Genomic DNA, 17,094 nt, shown 5'->3' on the forward strand with positions numbered 1-17,094 from the left:
CATGGGACAGAGGTCCATGCAACTCTTGCTGAGCTGCCACCAGTGATGGTTTGGTGGGAGAGGCTGGGAAGCCCTGACTCCCTGCCCCTTTCCCCACCATCTCCCAAGCCAGCAGAGACACATCAGTACTGAAGCAGGGTGCCCAGAAACTCTGAAGCCGGAGGACAGGGACAGCTGGACTCCAGGCCTGCATCCACCTAGTGCAGCCACAGAGCCAATGCATCTTCCCATTTTTCAGGGAGCCGCATCCATGCTGGCAAAGGAGCTGAGTAGAGTGGAGTGGGACAGAGTTGCAGGGCTCAGGGTGCAAGAACTGATGCACACCAGGTTTCCCTGAGAAATTTTCCCAATGCCTGGGGCACCAACCACTCCCTATCCCCCTGTCTCCCTGTACCCCACCTCCAGCACTCATAGCTACATCCCTGGGGACAAGAGCCCTGAGCCCATGGTAGGGGGAGTCTATCTGGCCCCCTAGGGCCAAGCTCTGAGTGAGAACCCCCCGTGGGGGAGCTGCATGCCCACCACTTACCTTTGGCAGTGCTGAGCTTGCAGGTGTAGATCCCGCTGTCGTCTTCATGCACAGAGGTGAGCAGCAGCTTGCACTTGCGCCCATCAAAATGCATCTTGCATTTGAGCAGGGCAGGCTGGAGCAGCCGGCCCCGGGACAGCCAGTCTACGTCCATGTCTGGCGGGCCGGCCACCATGCACTCAAAGACCGCCAGCTCCCCCGCCCCGACCACCAAGTCCTGCAGGGGAACCACGATGGCCAGGGACTGGCACTCAGGGCGAGCTGCCCGGGGAGGGGGGAGAGAGAGAAAGAGAGAGAGAGAGATGCATCTCAGCAACTGAAAAGCAACCATGAGAGGTAGCAGGGATGGAGTGGGAGTACATGCAGGGCAGTGGTTCATGCAGGGAGGGGGGCTGGTGCAGCAGGGAGGGAGTGCAGCAGGGAAGGGTGGGATGGGAGGCGAGATGTAGAAAGCGGAGCTGAGCCAGGGAGGGGGCTGGGGGTGAGGGGAGGTGTCCGTGCCAGGAACACACCACACAGCGCTTTACCAAACAGATTTTATTAGAGCTACAAAAAAAAAGGGTCACGGCCTTGCAGCCCGCCCCCGCCCCCCCATCAAGACCCCTCCCTGGGGAGAAGAGACCCACAGCCAGGGGATGCTCCTGAGGGACGCAAGCCCTGGAGCTACAAGGGACTTGGTGGCCCAGCTGGCACCTGAGTGGCCACCGTGAAGCCAAAGGGGCCAATGTTCTCCCTCCCCCGTGCACCTCAAGCAGAGTGTTCCCCTGTGGGGTCCCTGGGGTCTCCTGTCTCCCGTGCTCCAACATGACTGTCACAGAGCTGCCACCGTATTACAGCCCCTCCCTACAGCCCTGGCCGGCACGGCGGCAACTGTGGGCTCAGGTCCTCACTCCCATTCCCTGGGCAGCAAGAGAGAGGCAGCAGAACACGCAGACAGGGACAAACGGATGGAGCAAGAGACAAGACAGCATCATCTGGGCACCCTGGCCCGGCTGAGGGGGCACCTGCTGCTCCCCTGCTGCTTCCCCCACCCCGCCTCAGTTACGCCTGCCCCGGCCACGTGGCGAGCCCCTGCCCGCAGTCGAGGGCCCGCGCGTCCCCGCGGTGCATCCAGGACGAGGCGGCGGATGGAGAAGGAGGTAATAACACAAGGTGAGATCCACTGCCTAAGAGGTGTCCAACTAAGAGCCCCACAGCCGCGGCTCTGAGAGATGCACCCCCTTATCGTACTCCCCCTGCGTACAGACAAAAACCGCAGTCAGCAAGCAGAAGGGTTAGTGCAGAAGCGACGGGACCGGCACGGACGCGCATGCCAGCGCTGGCACGAGGGGTGCAAGTGGGCAACAAGGCATGGAGCCATCTGCTGAGCTCCCCAAGAGGGCCTGGGGTTAGGCCATCACCCCTGCAGCCCAGCTCTTGCCAGTCGTGGGACACTGGGATGGCTTCTGCTCCCACCCCCGTGCCGCCGCGCTTCGCTGTAGTCTGGGAGCATAATCCCGGCAGCGTACAAGCAGGGCAGCCAAGGCCGGCGTGGGATCGGCAGCTCAGGGGAGCTCAGGCAGCCATCAGCAGGGAGGGCTGGGGGGAGCAGGGCACACACAGCAAAGGGCAAGAGGACAGAGGCAGCATCACTCATCCCCACAGGCCCCCTCCCTGGCCTTGGGGATACCAGGCAGAGCCTGCCCATCAGTCCCAACTCCACCCTCACCCCTCTAAACTGCACACATACTTTGAGGTCCTAGGAGGACCACAGCAGGGCTGGGGAGCAACAGCAAGGAGAGGGGACTGGACAGTAAAGTCCCATGCGTATGGGACATTGCTGGGAATGGGCAGAGAGGGACCCCTGCAAGTTGCCCTGTGCCTGGCACAGAGCTTGCAGGCAGCCTGGGGCAAGGAGGGAACAAGTTACAGGGCATGAGGACAAGTGTTCTATAGAGCCCACATGGCCGAAAGCCCTCCCTGGTCAGCCAGGGGCAGCACCTCACCCCATAAGTGGGTGTGTGGGGGGACATGGGGTAAAGCTGGGCTGTGAGCAGCAGTTGGGTCTGGGTCAGATCAGTGGCGCTCTAGAACAGCAGGCAACAAGTGGGACTCAGGGCTGCACATCTGGATGTGACAGCAAGGCAGCCTGCCTTCTGCTGCAGGGCCAGCCTCTGCAGACAGCCCCAGGCACGCAGCTCCACTCTCCTGTTCCCTACCTGCTCCACCACAGGGTGGGCTGGCTTTTCCCTTCTTACGTCACACCACCAAAGGGGGGTGTGCAGTGGCCCCTTCCCCACAGCTCATGCAGGGCTAGAGCCAGCTGGCCTCTCAGGTTCTTGGGTGACATACTCAGGGAGTTTTACCTCTGACCTCCAGCTTGGCCTCGCACTGCTTGGTGCCATACTCGTTGACGGCCTTGCAGGTGTAGAAGCCGGTGTCAGTGTGCTCTGCAGCCAGGATGTGCAGTGTGAAGAGCCCCCGCACTCCCTCTGCCTCCTCCGCGTGGTGCCGGCGGCCATACTTCACTGGCTGCCTGTTTCTCAGCCTGCTCCAGACAGAGGCAGAGCATCACGGTCATACCTGGCCCTGCACACCCAGCCTGGCTGTCCCCAAAAACACCTCTAACACTCCCTGCTCAGGATGAGAGCTCCATTCCCAAATGGAGAAGTCACTGTGCCTGTCCCTCCCCTCCTTTTCTGCCCAGCTATGACTCCAGAGAGCAGCAGGACTCACCAGTAAATGATGGGCTTGGGCTCCCCACGGACTCGAACACTCATGCTAACATCCTGCCCCTCCAGCACCGACTGGTCCGACAAGGATACCTGGGGAAAGAGGGGTCAGAGAGCAGTAAGCGCCATCTGCACACAGGACAATGCACCCCCATCACTGCACCCAGGACTGTCTGTCCCCTATCACAACAGGAGTACTAAGGAGACCGGTTGGGGTGTAGCCTACCCAGGTGCTGGAAGGACCCCACATCAGACCAGGGGGTAGGAAGACCTGACCCAGAACCTCCTGGCAGCGAGGACCACAGTCGCAGGGCACTGTACCCCTCCACCAGGTCCTGGAGGATTTGTTATCTCACCTCAAAGGTGGGTGAAGCCTTGAAGGTGGCCTCTGGGGAGCCGCGGGCAGCCCCATGCTCGGCTCTTGGCTGCAACTTCATGGCCGGTCGGTGCTGGGGAGTGCTGGACTCGGGGAACTCTTCCAGGGGGCTCAGGTACTCCTCGTCCGATGTGATGGGGCTGGCCTGGCCGATGGTGGGGGACAAGTTCCCATGCCGCTCCACAGCGGGTGCTAGAACACAAGAGGCTGGATAAGGAGCTGGCAGCAACCGGAGCCGGGCAGGCGGGTTAGGGCACCCCCTTCCATTACCCTGCATTACAGGGGTGGGCACCCATCCCGCCCGCATCCCGGCTCGGCAATGGCCGGCAGCGAAGGGGTGCGTGGCCGCGCCGGGGGAGGGGGTGAGTAGCACGCCGCGGGATGATAAGGGGACGCGATATTCCGCAAGGCGACAGCAGGGCTCAAGTGGCTCTTACGCAGCAGCCCGCGCTCCCATCCTTAAGCCGCCCGGATTCCCGGGATGGCTGTCCCTGCCCGGGCCGGCACGGCTGAAGGTGACATTGGCAGCTGCGCTCCCCCCTGCAGCCCGCCCGCCCGCCGGGCCGCGCCATCGGGGGCCGGACTGGGGGACTCGCGGGGTGCGGGATACAGGGGCCGGCGGGGACGGGACGGGGAGCGGCGAGCGGCACGGGGCACTGACAGAGCCCAGTCGCCACCACGGAGATGCCGGCCCCCTTAGCCCGGCCGCCGAAGCGCTCTCAAGCTCCCTGCCCTGCGCCGGGAGAGGCGGGCGGCCTCCTCGGTACTGGGCAAGGGCTGTGTCCCGGCGCTTCCATCATGCCCGCGGGCAGCTTCCAGCCGAGAGCTGAGAGCCTGAGCCCGACCTCGCCCTGTCCGCACCCCCCTGAATCACCCCGCACTCACCGGGGCCGCGGCAGCCCCGCCAGCCGACCCTCGCCACACCGCCGACCCGCCGTCGGTGCCCGCGGCACTGCCAGAGCCCGGCGCCTCCGGCTCGCAGCGCCGCCGGCCCGCTGAGCCCTCCCCGCCCCAGCGCCGGCCGGCCCCCGGGGCTGGGCCAGCAGCGCGGGGGAGGGCCCGCGGCGGGCCGGGGTCTGCCGGGGCCCGGCCCGGCCCCCACCGCTGTGCCCGGCCGGTCCTGCCCGGCCGCGGCTGCCCCTGGGTGTACAGTCCCGCCTAACCACGGAGAAGGGAAGTTTTGGGTGCTTCCTGCCCTCGGGGCAGCTCCGAGCTTCTGCCTGCCGCCCAGAGACACTCTCTTGGAGCAGGGAGGGCTTTGGGGCTGCAGCAGGCTGGGTATCCCCATGGCCAGCGGTGTGGGGCTCAGGTGGGGCTCTCCCCGGCTAGCAGCTTGGTGGGCAGGCAGGGTATCGCCACAGCTAACAGTCTGTGGGGCGGGGGTCTCCCCGCGGCTAGCACAGTGGATGGAGCGCAGGGATATACCCACAATTTGCAGGTTGGGGAGCAGGTTGGGATATCCCCAAGGTTCACTGCTGGAGGTAGGAGGACCCACATGGTTTGCAGGCTGAGGGCAGGGGTACCACAGGCTCTGCAGGTTGTAGGGCAGGCTGGTGTACCCCCATGTCTAGCGGGACACAGGGCAGGTGTGGGGGCCGGACACTGGGCTGCTCGCTGGGCGCCAGGGGATGCTCACAGCCTGACCCCGCTCCCCCCACGGTAGGATCCTTCCATGGCTGCCGGGAGCACGTCAGCTGCTTTGGTTCAGACAGAGCCTTGTAGGGTAAGGAAGCCGGTTTCTTCCCAGTGACAGCAGCGGCAGAGCTGGCAGCCAGCCTGCCGCGGCGCCAGCCCTCTCTCCCTCCCTGTCTGCCTCTCCTTGCCTCCCTCCTTCCCTCCCGGCCTCCCTCCATGCGCCGGCCGCGGCACTCACCGGGTCGCACGCTGAGGATGGCGCTGCAGCAGGTGGCCCCCACCTCGTTGGCCGCGGTGACAGTGTACAGCCCGGCGTCGGCCACCTGGGCGCTACGCACCAGCAGCGTGTGGCGCTCGCCCTCCGCCTTGATGGGGCGCGTCGTGCTGCTCCGCAGCGGGACCCCGTCCTTCCTCCAGGACACTGCCGGCAGAGGCGGGGGTCACGCGTGGGCAGGAGAGTCCGAGCTTTCCCGGGGTCTGCGCAGGATCCCGGGGAGGCCAGGCGCTCCTTTGCCTGCCCTCAGGACCCATCTGCTCTGGGGAGCAGACCCGGGATCCCACGGCCCTCTGACGGAGAGACCGTGGCTGCTCCTTATCTGCTTCCTGACATCCTCCTGCCCTCCAGTGGAGGCTGGAAGAGGGAATCAAAGCGGCTTGGCTTCTGCCTGGCTTTGGCAGCTGGCACCGGCTCTGGATGCCCAGCGACCCTCGCACACGTCCTGGATACAGCGTGCCCGGAGGCCATCAGCCCTAAGCTGCTGGCCGCGGGAAACCACCTGAGCTGTCCAACAGCAGCCCAGAGCGTCACAGAATTACAGAATGGTTTGGGCTTGAAGGCACCCTGAAGATCATCTAGTTCCAACAAATCTCCCCCGCCATGGGCAGGGACGCCACCCACAAGATCAGGTTGCATCACCCGTCCCTGCCCGCGCAAGGCTCAGTAGCCCTTCTCCCACTTTCCCAACAGCCCAGCCCAGCACTGGGGAACAGCAGGCACCCTGTCCTCTGCACCCTGTCCTGGCAGGCAGCGCCCAAGCACTTCGCTGCTGTCTGAGCGGAGGAAGGGCTGAAGGGATGCCCCCAGGGTGGGCACATCCCCTCCCCTGAGATAGCCAGCTCAGCGCTGGGTGCCCACTCACACAGCGCAGGTGGACATGCGGAGAGTCCCTCTGCCATGCTCGTCCCCCTGACACCCAGCCCCAGCGTGGCTCACCTTCTGGCTGGGGGTTGGCCGTGACAATGCACTTGAGCAGCACCTCTGCCCCCACGACCACGGCCATGTCCTGGATGGGGATCTCAAAGATGGGGGCTTCCAGGGGGTCTTCACCCGCTGAGACATAGGAGTCATCGGAGGACTCTGCACAGGGAGAGATGGCCCCATGGCTGTCAGCAGGGTGACGTGAGCGGGTCCCGTGCCATGCTGGGCTGCATGCAGCAGAACATAGGTCCCCCAACCCACTGGTCAATCACACCTTCACTGGGCCATTAGCAGGTACTCAGGTCATGCAGTGGACAAAAAGGCCACATGAGGATCCACCATGGCACAGAGCAGGCAGCAGGGACAAGACAGGGGACCGTGGGGCAGGAAGCACACAGTTTGTTGTACATCCCATAGGGCATAAGAAATGAGATGACAGGGGTGTGGAAGAAGGAGGGTTGTGGAGCCTGCTGCACCACCTGCCCTGAAGTTCCCCCAGTCCTTGTGGGATGCTGGCTGCTGCACCCCAACACATCAGCAAGCACCTCCCAGCTCCCTCCTCTCTCATGGCCCCAGCACATGGACAGAAGTCCTGGGGCTGTGCCAGGAGCCTCAGATATGTGGGCCTGGCACTTCTCTGGCTCGAGCAGAGCCTAGAAGAAGCTCCTAGCCCAGGTATAGTCTAGTCTAACTGCTACATGCTGGGATGTGCAGGACATCTCTTCCCTAGCCAAGCCACCTTCCCCTGGGGAAGCCTGAGCTGCGTGCCTTGCCTGGACCACTGAGCATGGCCCAGACAGGACAAGCAGCGGGTGCCCCATGCCCCAGACCAGGGCTCTACACACAAGTCAGCACGCTGTATCTTTTCTGTGGCGGGCAAGAGGTATGGAGAAGAGCAAGCAAGGCCCACCAAATTGGCAGCCAGGCTGGTCTCTCTTATGGCACTGCTTGCTGCCAACTACCCCAGCCTCCAGAGATGTGTTCCTTCACTCCACCTCTGGGCTCCCCACATCTACTAAGGGCAGGCTGGAGGTCCCCCAACCCGCCCAGGGGCTGGCCAGGCCAGCTCTGTGCCTGCAGGAGGGCAGAAAGCCATGCCCCTACCTAGCTCTGGAGAGGTTGGCCTGGCTCGGCGTCCCTTCCCCTTGCTCCGTGTGCTCCTGCCTTCTTGAGCCATCCGGCCACTCTCTTTCTTCTCTGACACTTTCATCTGCCTTCTCTCCACCTCCCTGCCCACACCGTGCTGTCCTGCCCAGCTTCGTTCCAGACGAGCTTCCTGCTCCATCCCTGGCTTTGCCCAAGGCAGGAACCGCACTTCTGTGGGCGTCTCTGGCCGCCGGTACAGTCCGTGGGGCACAGCCAGTCGGGCAGCCAGAGCTTCGCTCACTGCCCCAGGGCCACGGGCAGGGCCTCCATCTGGATACGGGCTGCCTTCAGCGGGACCCGCCTGCGAGAGGGCCACCCTTCCCTGCGGGCTGGCTTGTGCCAACGGCCACTGCTCCTTCTTCTTCACTTCCCCAGAGCCTTCTTGCTGCAGACCCTTCCTGGCACCTGCATCCTCCACTGAGCTGAGCTGTCCAGCCGCCCCACCCCCTCCGACTGGGCCTCTCTTCCCACGCTGCCCCCCTGGCAGTGGCTCCCCTTCAGGTCCCACCAACACCACGCTGGAAAGTGCCAGGTGCTGGATGACGTGTGTGCTCTCTGCTGGCGGGCAGGTCTTGGGTGGCAGTGCCTTGCGTCCGCCGGTGCCCTGAGAGGAAGAGCTGCGGGGGGCACGGGGTGCAGGGGGCTCACTGGCCGCTGGGGGTGAGGGTGCCGGGGGTGACCCGGCTTTGCACAGCTCCTGGGAGCGCCGCAGCTGCTGCTTGGAGACTGTCCGCTTGATGCGGGTCAGCTCCTCTGCAAATTTGTGCTCGATGGCATAGACACGGTTGGCGAACTTGCCCCGCTCGTCAAAGGAGGCGGCTTTCTGCCGGAAGGCCAAACGCCGACACGCTGCCGTGCTGCCCGGTTCCCAGCGGCCGCCCTCCCGCAGGTCCTCCCGCGAGCCGCCCGGGGTGCTGGCGCGGCGCGAGCCGGTGCCAGGCTGGTCGAAGGAGCGCGTCTTGCGCAGCGGCAGGTTGGAGCGAGCGGGAAAGGGGCTGTCCTGCTCCAGGCTCCTCTGCCGCTCCTCGAAGTACTGCAGCCTCTCAAAGATCCTGGAGCCAGCACGCACCAGCTTGGGGGATGCCCGGACGGAGATGCGGCCAGAGGTGTCGCTCATGGGTGTCTGTGGACGGGACTCTTGTGTGCTGCCCTGTGAGTACCCAGAGGACTTGGGCTTCTTGATCTTCTCCTCGTACTCCTCAGGAACAACGTCCTGGTACTCTGCCGGCACGGAGGACTTCTTGCGAGGGGTCACGGGTGTGAAGGAGGGGACGCCAGGGCCACGGGCAGCAGGCTGGGACACGACGCCAGTGGGCGGCTGCAGGCATGTGCCAGCACGAGGAGATGGTGAGCGGACGATGGGTGGCTTGGCAGTCAGTGGCAGGGCAGCGGGGGATCTCGGGGGCTCTGCACCAGGCTTTGGAGAGACAGGGCCTTTGTGGAGGTCATCTCTCCGGTAGCCTCCCTGGGGGATGCTGCTGCAAGGGCAGAGACAGAGGAGCATGGCTTAGACACCACCCTTGTACCCGCTCGGCTGCATCCCAGCTTCTGGCCTGAACCACAGTGCCCAATGGGGCATAGCAAGAGGGTCAAACAGTCAGGGCAGCCTTGTGACACAGGAGACTCAGGAGGTCCCAGCAAGGGCACCTGGTCACCCCAAGACCACTGAGAGCTGGCTGGGTTAGCTGAGAGTCCTGGGCTGCTGGGACCCCTTGCCCAGGGGTACTCATGTGGAGTAGCAGGGTGATGCTGGGATACCCAGTGAGTCCCCACCCCAGGGCCACCATGCAGACAGGACCAGGGGCTGGGGTGGTGCCCCAGTTTGCTGGGGTGTCCTGGTGTGCTGAGGCAGTGCAGCCTGGCCAGAGGGGGTCCCCAAGGCTGCAAGCCCTGCCCATGCACATGCTGCTCTGGGGACATCTTCCTATATCACTGCCCCCAGAGGGCCTCAGCAAATGCAGAGCGGAAATCATAAGGTGGAGATGAGGTTCTGGTGGATCAATAAGCCTTAAACAAAAAAAAGAGCAAGATGGAGGTCAAAGGAGCAGGCCTGCAGGTATGGGAACTAAAGGTGGCAGGGAGGGACAGGGGCTCTGAGCACATCAGCCGGATCTGGGGAGGCAGCATGTCCCTGGACCCTGCTGCCAGCCCCATACAGTGGGCAGACACTTGCCAGTGTGTGTCCCAGGCTACTGTGCACCTCCAGTTCCCCATACTGTGGGCTGCACAGAGCACCATGGTGGGGTGGAACACGAAAATACCCATGGCATAACCTGTGGGTGGGGTACTGCAGCTCAAGCAGTGGCACAGGGGATACCCCCAGCCTCAACCTGGCCACGGCACAAAGGGAATCCCCTCTACATCATGCCCAGGCTGCGTTGCTCCCACCTTCTCACCGAGACCAGGCTGCCTACTGCTCAGAGTCCCCACTCCTCATCTGTGAAGGTGAAGGCAAAGAAAGCCCAGGTGGAGGGAAGAAGATGGCTGCAGAGGTTGGAAGGAGATGGCCCCAGCACGATGTCCCCTCCGTGTGCTTCCCCTGGCTACTTACACGTGGAGTGAGAGCGCCCGTCCTCGGTACAGGCTGAAGGCGCTGCCGTATGGGTCGCTGGCCACCGAAAGGCTATCCTCTGACCCCCAGCTTGTGCCCACCAGATTAGCCCGAGATGCCCGCACCAGCGGCTCCACGCCCAGGTGCCGGACCTCGGCGCCACGGGGGGCCGGCGTGTTTGCTTGCCTTGGGGTTCCCTGTGGCTGCGGCCAGGCAGCGGGACGGAGGTAGGGTCCCCGTGCAGAGAGGCTGGCATCTGTCTCCTTCTCCACCACGGTCTGCTGGCTGCCTGACCAGCTGGAGCGTTCCTCTGCCTGTGACAGCGCCAGCACCGAGGTCGGCGTTGTGTTCATGGAGGCGTCCACGAGGGTGTCAGACCCACCTGAGAGAAGAGGGATGAGCCAAGACTGGGTGCCTGCAGGGACAAGCTCAGCACCCTGCTCAGAGGGCTGAAACCACCATGGGGTGTACCAGCATGTCCTGAGCAGCACCCTGTTGCTTCAAGTCCTCCCCGCTTTGTGTGGGTGGATCACAGCTCCCTCTTCATGGACCCCCAAAGCCTGGCCAGCAGAGGCCTTGTAGGGAGTCATGGCCAGCAGCCAGTGTCAGGGCTCAGTGCCAGCCAGGTGTCCCTGCTCACCCGTGGGGGTGCTGAAGGCCGTCTCATCCTGGAGATCACTGCGCTGTGTCACCTGGGGGTCGCTGGATTCATCCTCACCTGTCTCCGAGTCTGGGGTGGGAGGAGAGAGTAGGGAGTGAGAGTACACAGAGACAGCAGACCACACTGGTACTGCCTGTTGCAGACCCATTGGCTCCAGGCGCAGGAGAGCAGTGCCCAGGCAGCTCCAGGGCAGGAGGCATGACTGTGACCTGCAGGGACAAGCTGCCAGTAGGGAAAGGGCAGGACTAGGCATGGGAAAGTCCAGCAGGGCAAGGGCAGACAGGAACAGTGTTAGATGATGGGAGGAAAGGAAGCAGTGCCAGCAGTGAGGATGGAGCTGGCAGAGGCAGCACGGGGACAAAAAAGCAGGGCGGGGGACAGTGGAATTGACAGAGCAGGACAGCAGGCCTGGGCACAGGGCCTACTGTGGGGACAGAGATGGCATTGGGAAGGGGTATTCCTACCGTAGCTTTGTTTCCTGCAGGAGCGGAAAACTTCGCTTCCATAGGGGCAGCAAGAGAGAGAGAGACATCAACACCCGGTTATCGGCCCGGCCTGCGGAGACGCGGGGGCAGCAGGGGTGTCCCTTGTCCCCAGCACTTCCCCACCAGGTCTCCACTCTGCACCGCATCCACTGCACACTCCAGTGGTGCACAAAGACCCTCTCCCTGCACACACCATCCCACCTGTGCACTGCACAGCACCATTCCCTCCCTGTGCCACAGCCACATGCTGCCCAGCAGGACAGCCACCCCCAATCCCTGGAGATGCTGGCCTCACCGCTGCAGTATCCATGCATCCCTCTGGGCTCTGCAGTTCACCTCAGCCTGGGGCTGGACCTCCCCAGTCTGTGCCCCAGCTGGGTGCTCCTGGGGTGCTGGAACACATGGACACATGTCCATGTGCACACAGCCTACCCCTGGCATGTAGAAGTCCATCCTCTGCCCCACCAGTGCAAGTGCTGTACAATACAGCTGTGCTGCACAGCACAGCTGCAGTTGATAAAGCAAAAATTCTCAGGGCAAGGCATCACTAAGAGCTGCCTCCCACCAGGCAGCATGTGGCAAAGCCATTTCAGTATCACCCTGATGTCCCACTACACGAAAGCTAGTGTCATGCTGCCAGTGAAGGACTGACTTTCCCTCTTGCCACTGCCCAAGCCCTCACAAGCTGCAGCAACAACCCCTGCAGTGAGGAACATGTCCCCAGCCCACTACTGCTCCTCTCCGTTGCACTCCTAAGGGGCCACACTGCTTCCCCCCACTCCAAGCCACCCCTCTGCAGCCCAGCACATGACCAGCTGCTGCCTGCACTGCCAGCACATCAGATTCCCAATCCTGGCCACAACCGTCTGGCAGCCCTTGAGCAAGTAGAGCTGCAGGGCCAGCAGCAGACCAGATGCATGGGGGACACTGCGAGCTCCTGGCTGACTGGGACCCTATTTTGTGGCTGGCAAGAGGCAATCCAGCCCTGCCCAGGCTCTGCTGGCTGCCCCTTGTCACATGGTGGTGGACCCCATCCCAGCACACTTGGGGCGGCAGAGGGAGTCGGGTCCTGGTAACTCAACGCACCATGCGTGAAGCGCCCAAAGCGCCGCGAGTGGCCGGTCTTCTGCAAAGGGAAAGAGAACAGAGAGTTACCCACAGCATGGCCACAGGTACCTGCCGTGCACACACACCGCTGCCACGCACACACACCCCCATCCCTGCACACGCAGCTCCGCTCTCACCCACGGCTGCTCACACACCCTCTGGCACGACACACGTCGTGCCACTCACGCCCTCCCACTGGCAGGGCACACCTGGCACCGCTCGCACGCACCCTCGCTGCACGCCCACGGCGCCCACGGGCACACGCCCCCGCGCACACGCAGAGATGGAGGGGTGTGGGTGGGCACGTGTGGCGCATGCCCAGCCACTCACGCTCACACACACCTGTGCGCACGCGCACACTCACAGAGTCCCCGTGGTGATGGCACTGTGTGCCCCAGCCCTGTGCTGGAGCCCAAGACCAGGAGTGACAGTCCTGGGCATGCCAGATGCCCCAGAACTGCTGCCTGCAGCTGGTACAGCCTGCAGCGAAGTCTTTGCCTGGGCTGCTGCCCAAGAGCTCTGCAACCCCTTTAAAGCCACCCAGCCAGCATAGAGATTTGGCCAGCGAAATGTCTTCCAGGCACTGGCCCAGACTCCACCATGGCCACCGTCCCAGCATGGGGACAGCATCCTCCATCCCCTGTAGAGACCATGCCAATTGAGAGAGAGGCTGCCTGGCAGCACGGGACCGGCCTGTTGGTGCGGGGTTGAAGGCATTAGGGGCTGCGCTCACCCCTGCTGTCTGGGCAGGCAGGTGGGACCCGAGCATTGGGTGGAAGTGCCAGGAGCTCCCTGCCAACTTGGCTGCCCTCTGTGCTGCAGCCCAGGGCTGGGCACCTGCATGCCAGGGAAGGGACCAGCTGAGGGCAGCCTGTCTGCCAGACCTGGTGTGCACTGACGCCATATCCCAGGAAAGCAGAGGGACAGGGTGATCTCCAAGGCAGGCAGGAGTGGGAATGTGGAGTGCAGACAGGCAGGGTTGGGCTGCCAGGACTGAGCATCCTTCCCAGCCAGTCTGAGTGACAGGATCTCTCCAGGACACTGATGGCCCATGCGCTGCCTCCCCAGTGTGGAGCCCAGGGCTGGACACCCAACGCTCCTGAAGCCCTTTGCTCGACCAGCCCCTCCTGCCCTGCCACCCCTCCAGCTCCCAAGCAGGTCACAGCCAGCCAGACCCCAGGGACAGCCAGCCATCAGGGATGGACAGCCAAGCACGGAGAGCTGTTAGTTGCCCTTGAAGGGCAGCAGGCTCACTTCACAAGCCCCAAAGCTGCTGCCGCTGCAGTGGCAGACCCTGCACATGGGCGGCGCTCAGGGGTTCCCACCAACCCCCTGCCTGCATGCAGCGCTGGCCAGAGGGCAGCGGCTGCACGGGACACATTTGTATTCAGGCTGAGCCAGGCTTCACCTCCCCTTCTCGGCTGACTGTGCTGGTTCTGGCTGGCAGCCCGTCTTCCAGGCCAGGGAAAGATGAGTGATTAACTGCACCATCGGCGGATAATTCCCCCATTAAAAAATGAAAATGCAATTGAGTGCCATTATCGGGTACTCTTGTGGCTTCCCCAGGGACAGGCGCCATCGGCTCCCCATCAGATATGGTGACTGCACCCACTGGGCCTGGCCTGGGCTCCATTGCTCGGAGCTACAGAGAGGCTGAGCCCCCTCCCCTTCACCTCTCAACAGGTCCCTATAGGATCAGGGCACCTTGTAGGATCAGGGCACCCCGCAGACTGGACCCACCTCAAGCACAGCACCCACCTGCAGCCCACTAGGGAGCAAGTGCTGGGTGACACTGGGTCAGCCCCAGGCCAGGAGATGGAAAGGGGCAGGAGCATCTCAGGGCTTGGTGTGGGGTCAGAGTCTGCACTAAGGGGACAGACAGAGAATGGGGATAATCTGCCTGTGTGGTATTTCATTAGCATCTTGGAAAAACGGGTGGAGGAGCTCCAGGAGCGCACTCTGTGCCTACCCAGCCTGGAGTAGAGAGAAGAGCTGGCTGGGATCCACAGCCAGCTTCAACCCTGCACTACAATACAGCTGGGTGAGACCTGGAGTTGTTTCCTTCCCCTGTGCCAGGCATAGATCCACCTGCCCAGGCTGGGGTCCTGCTCTGGCCCAGGCATGGGGCATCCCTCACTGTGGCCATGGGGCCAATGGGGAGTGACGGATCTCCTGGGACCTTGGAGCTTGCCACCACCAGCACGTGGAGCCCAGCACTACATGGCACTGCTGCCTATTGTGTGAGACAGGCAGACAGGGAGCAGAGATGGAATGAGATGGAGAGGGAGTGGGTGACTAGCCTGGTGCAGAGAGACAGCCGCTGTGGCTGATTCCCCTCCCGTGCTCAGCCAGCGGTGCAGGACCCTGCCCTGCCACACGGGCAAGCCCCTGGACTTGCTGCCCCCAAATGCAGATGGGGCAGCCAGCCTGCAACTCCCACCCTGCCCCAGAGGGACCCTCAGCACCTTCCCTCCCCGGGGACCTGTGTCCCGTCGCGCATCCTCCACCCCTGGGAAGGGGCTGCGTGACAGCCCCTTCCCAGTCCCTTCTGGGCCACCAGGCAGAGTGACAGCGGGGAGGCTGTGCGCCCGCATCGGGCTTGTGTGCCGCGGGGAATTGGGGGCGCGGGGCTTCCTGGAAGTATGTTCCTCATCCTCCACGCCCCGCTGAGGCCAAGTGACGTCCTTGTTCCTTGCTCGGCAGCGGAGCGTGCGGCGGGCCCGCGAAGGAGCCTTGCCTGTGCCAGGCATGCTCCTGACGCGGAGGGGATGACGCATGCAAAGCCTCGTCTCCAGCTCCGTGACCACCGGTGGGGCTGGGGGGAGCCATGGAGCAGCCTCCATTTGCTGCCCCGGCTCCAGAGGGTAGAGAGGGAAGAGAGGGGCGTGGGGAAAGCCCCGGCGAGGGTCCAGCCCGGATATGGGCACAGGAGGTGCTGAGCCCCTGCCCTCTGCCCCTCCTGCCCGGGCTGGTGAGGCCAGGCAAGCAGCTGGCAGCTCTGCAAGCAGGGCTAAAGCTGGTGCTGTGCAAAGCCCTGGGGAGCCCCAGGGGGCAACGGAAGGGCTGGAGGGACACTCCCATCCCTATCCTTATTCGCATCCCTATTCCCGTCTCCATCAGCATCCATTCCCATCCCCAGCCGCTATCGGCACTGCCCCCTTCTCCCGGCACCCGCCGGCACGGCAGCCTGGAGCCCTTACCTGGAAACGCTTCTTCACCCAGATCTTCTTCATGCTTCTGCAGAGCCCTGCTGGCCCGGTGGCACGGACTCAGGCCCGGCAGGACGGCTGCCCGCTCCCGGCGGGGTCCCGGCTGTCAGCACGTCGCGGCAGCAAGCGATGCTCCGAGCATCCTTCACCACCGGCAGCCGGGAGCGGTGGAGGGAGAGGAAGGGGCTCGCCAGGTTGGGCTCTCGGGAGGGCTGGAGCTGTGAGCATGAAGCATCACTGGAGTGCTCCTCCCTCCATCCTTCCCCCGCCTGCCTCCGCCTCCGCCTCCCCGCCAGCCCTGGCACACAGAGGCAGCGGTGGGGGACAGGCAGGGCACAGGTGGTGGGGGACGAGGGCCACTGTCGTAGAGGGGAGGGAGGGGCTTGTCTGAGGCGGGTACATGGTCTCTCCACCTTTGGCTATGTCTACACGGCAGCCAGGGGTCTGAGGCCCCCGCCAGGTAGTGCAGCTGTGCCACTGTTCCCTCTCACCTGTCCATCCTGCCCCACTGCCCACGACAGGGGTTGAGCTTCTCTCTTCGGACACAGCCCCCCACTACAGCCCCCACGTGCAGACCAGCTGGGATAGCAACAACACAACACAGCAGTGCTCTGTGTGCTGTGCCCAAAGTGTTCCCAAAAAGGGCAGCCCCAATGCCACAGCTGCCACAACCCTTTTGCAATGTGCTGTGGCACTGCCTAGCCAAGACGCAGGTCACCATCACTCTGCCAGCCTCTGCTCAGTCCCCCACATCTTCCAGTCATCGGTAATGCAGAAAGATCCCTTTGCCAAGGCACGGGTGTGGGTCACAGCACATGGACATGGACAGGAGCTAACATGGGCACAGTACTTCACATCAATTCCCCTAGCAAACCACACAGCCCCCAGTCCCAGTGCTGGTGCCAAGGCAAACCTCGTACCCTGCCCCCCAGGTGCCTCAGGACCCACATGGGTTTGCAGGGCTGGACTGCTCAGCCCTGGTGTAGCATCACTGCTTTGTGGCTGATGGGGGGACAAGATTGACCTGGGAAGGTAAATTGCTGTCCCTCCCTGCGTGGCATGATGCACACAAGACCTCCCTTTGTGCTGGGATGAGGACCCACGGCACAGCCCAGAGCAGGACTCAGTGCCCAGGACTGAGCTGTGATGGGGCTCCTGGGATGTGGACAGAAGCTGTGGGTGGGGGTCCAAAGTGAAGCTGGTCAGGGACATTAAGACCTATAAGTAGTCCTGGGGTGCTGGCACAACCCTGGCACACCTTCCCCAGCTGACCATCCCGAGCCCTGCTCGCCTGTCCCAGTTTTCTGGATGATGCTACAAATAAGCCAGAGGGGCAGCCCCAGCCCCACAGCCTCAGCAGGTCCTGTCTTGCATGCCATCCCCACACAGCTCTTGGTGCCCCATAGCTCTTGATACCTTGCCTCATCAACTCACCTCAGCCCCCTTTCCAGGCCCTTGGAGAGGCTGCCAAGGTCCTGGCTTCACC

At 63.4% G+C, this 17,094-nt stretch overlaps 1 protein-coding gene across 5 annotated transcripts in view; it reads right to left on the reverse strand.

Annotated features, from left to right (window-relative positions):
• SPEG (striated muscle enriched protein kinase) overlaps positions 1–15,808 on the reverse strand; it is a 30,917-nt gene extending 15,109 nt beyond the window's left edge. The window contains exons 1-11 of one of the 5 annotated variants that reach the window (XM_063400694.1): positions 15,600–15,808; positions 12,379–12,418; positions 10,787–10,876; positions 10,147–10,528; positions 7,554–9,073; positions 6,465–6,608; positions 5,490–5,672; positions 3,597–3,808; positions 3,245–3,333; positions 2,875–3,056; positions 530–790 (exon numbers count right to left, since the gene is read on the reverse strand). In XM_063400694.1, coding sequence (XP_063256764.1) covers positions 530–790; positions 2,875–3,056; positions 3,245–3,333; positions 3,597–3,808; positions 5,490–5,672; positions 6,465–6,608; positions 7,554–9,073; positions 10,147–10,528; positions 10,787–10,876; positions 12,379–12,418; positions 15,600–15,632 — 3,136 coding nt within the window. In that variant the 5' untranslated portion in view covers positions 15,633–15,808. Of the gene's footprint in view, positions 1–529; positions 791–2,874; positions 3,057–3,244; positions 3,334–3,596; positions 3,809–4,501; positions 4,920–5,489; positions 5,673–6,464; positions 6,609–7,553; positions 9,074–10,146; positions 10,529–10,786; positions 10,984–12,378; positions 12,419–15,599 lie in introns of those variants that run through there. The other 4 variants (XM_063400693.1, XM_063400692.1, XM_063400695.1 and 1 more) reach the window with 4 other exon arrangements.
• Positions 15,809–17,094: the final 1,286 nt, after the last annotated feature.

The sequence above is a fragment of the Prinia subflava genome, chromosome 6, assembly GCF_021018805.1.
Source record: "Prinia subflava isolate CZ2003 ecotype Zambia chromosome 6, Cam_Psub_1.2, whole genome shotgun sequence".
Lineage (NCBI taxonomy): Eukaryota > Metazoa > Chordata > Aves > Passeriformes > Cisticolidae > Prinia > Prinia subflava.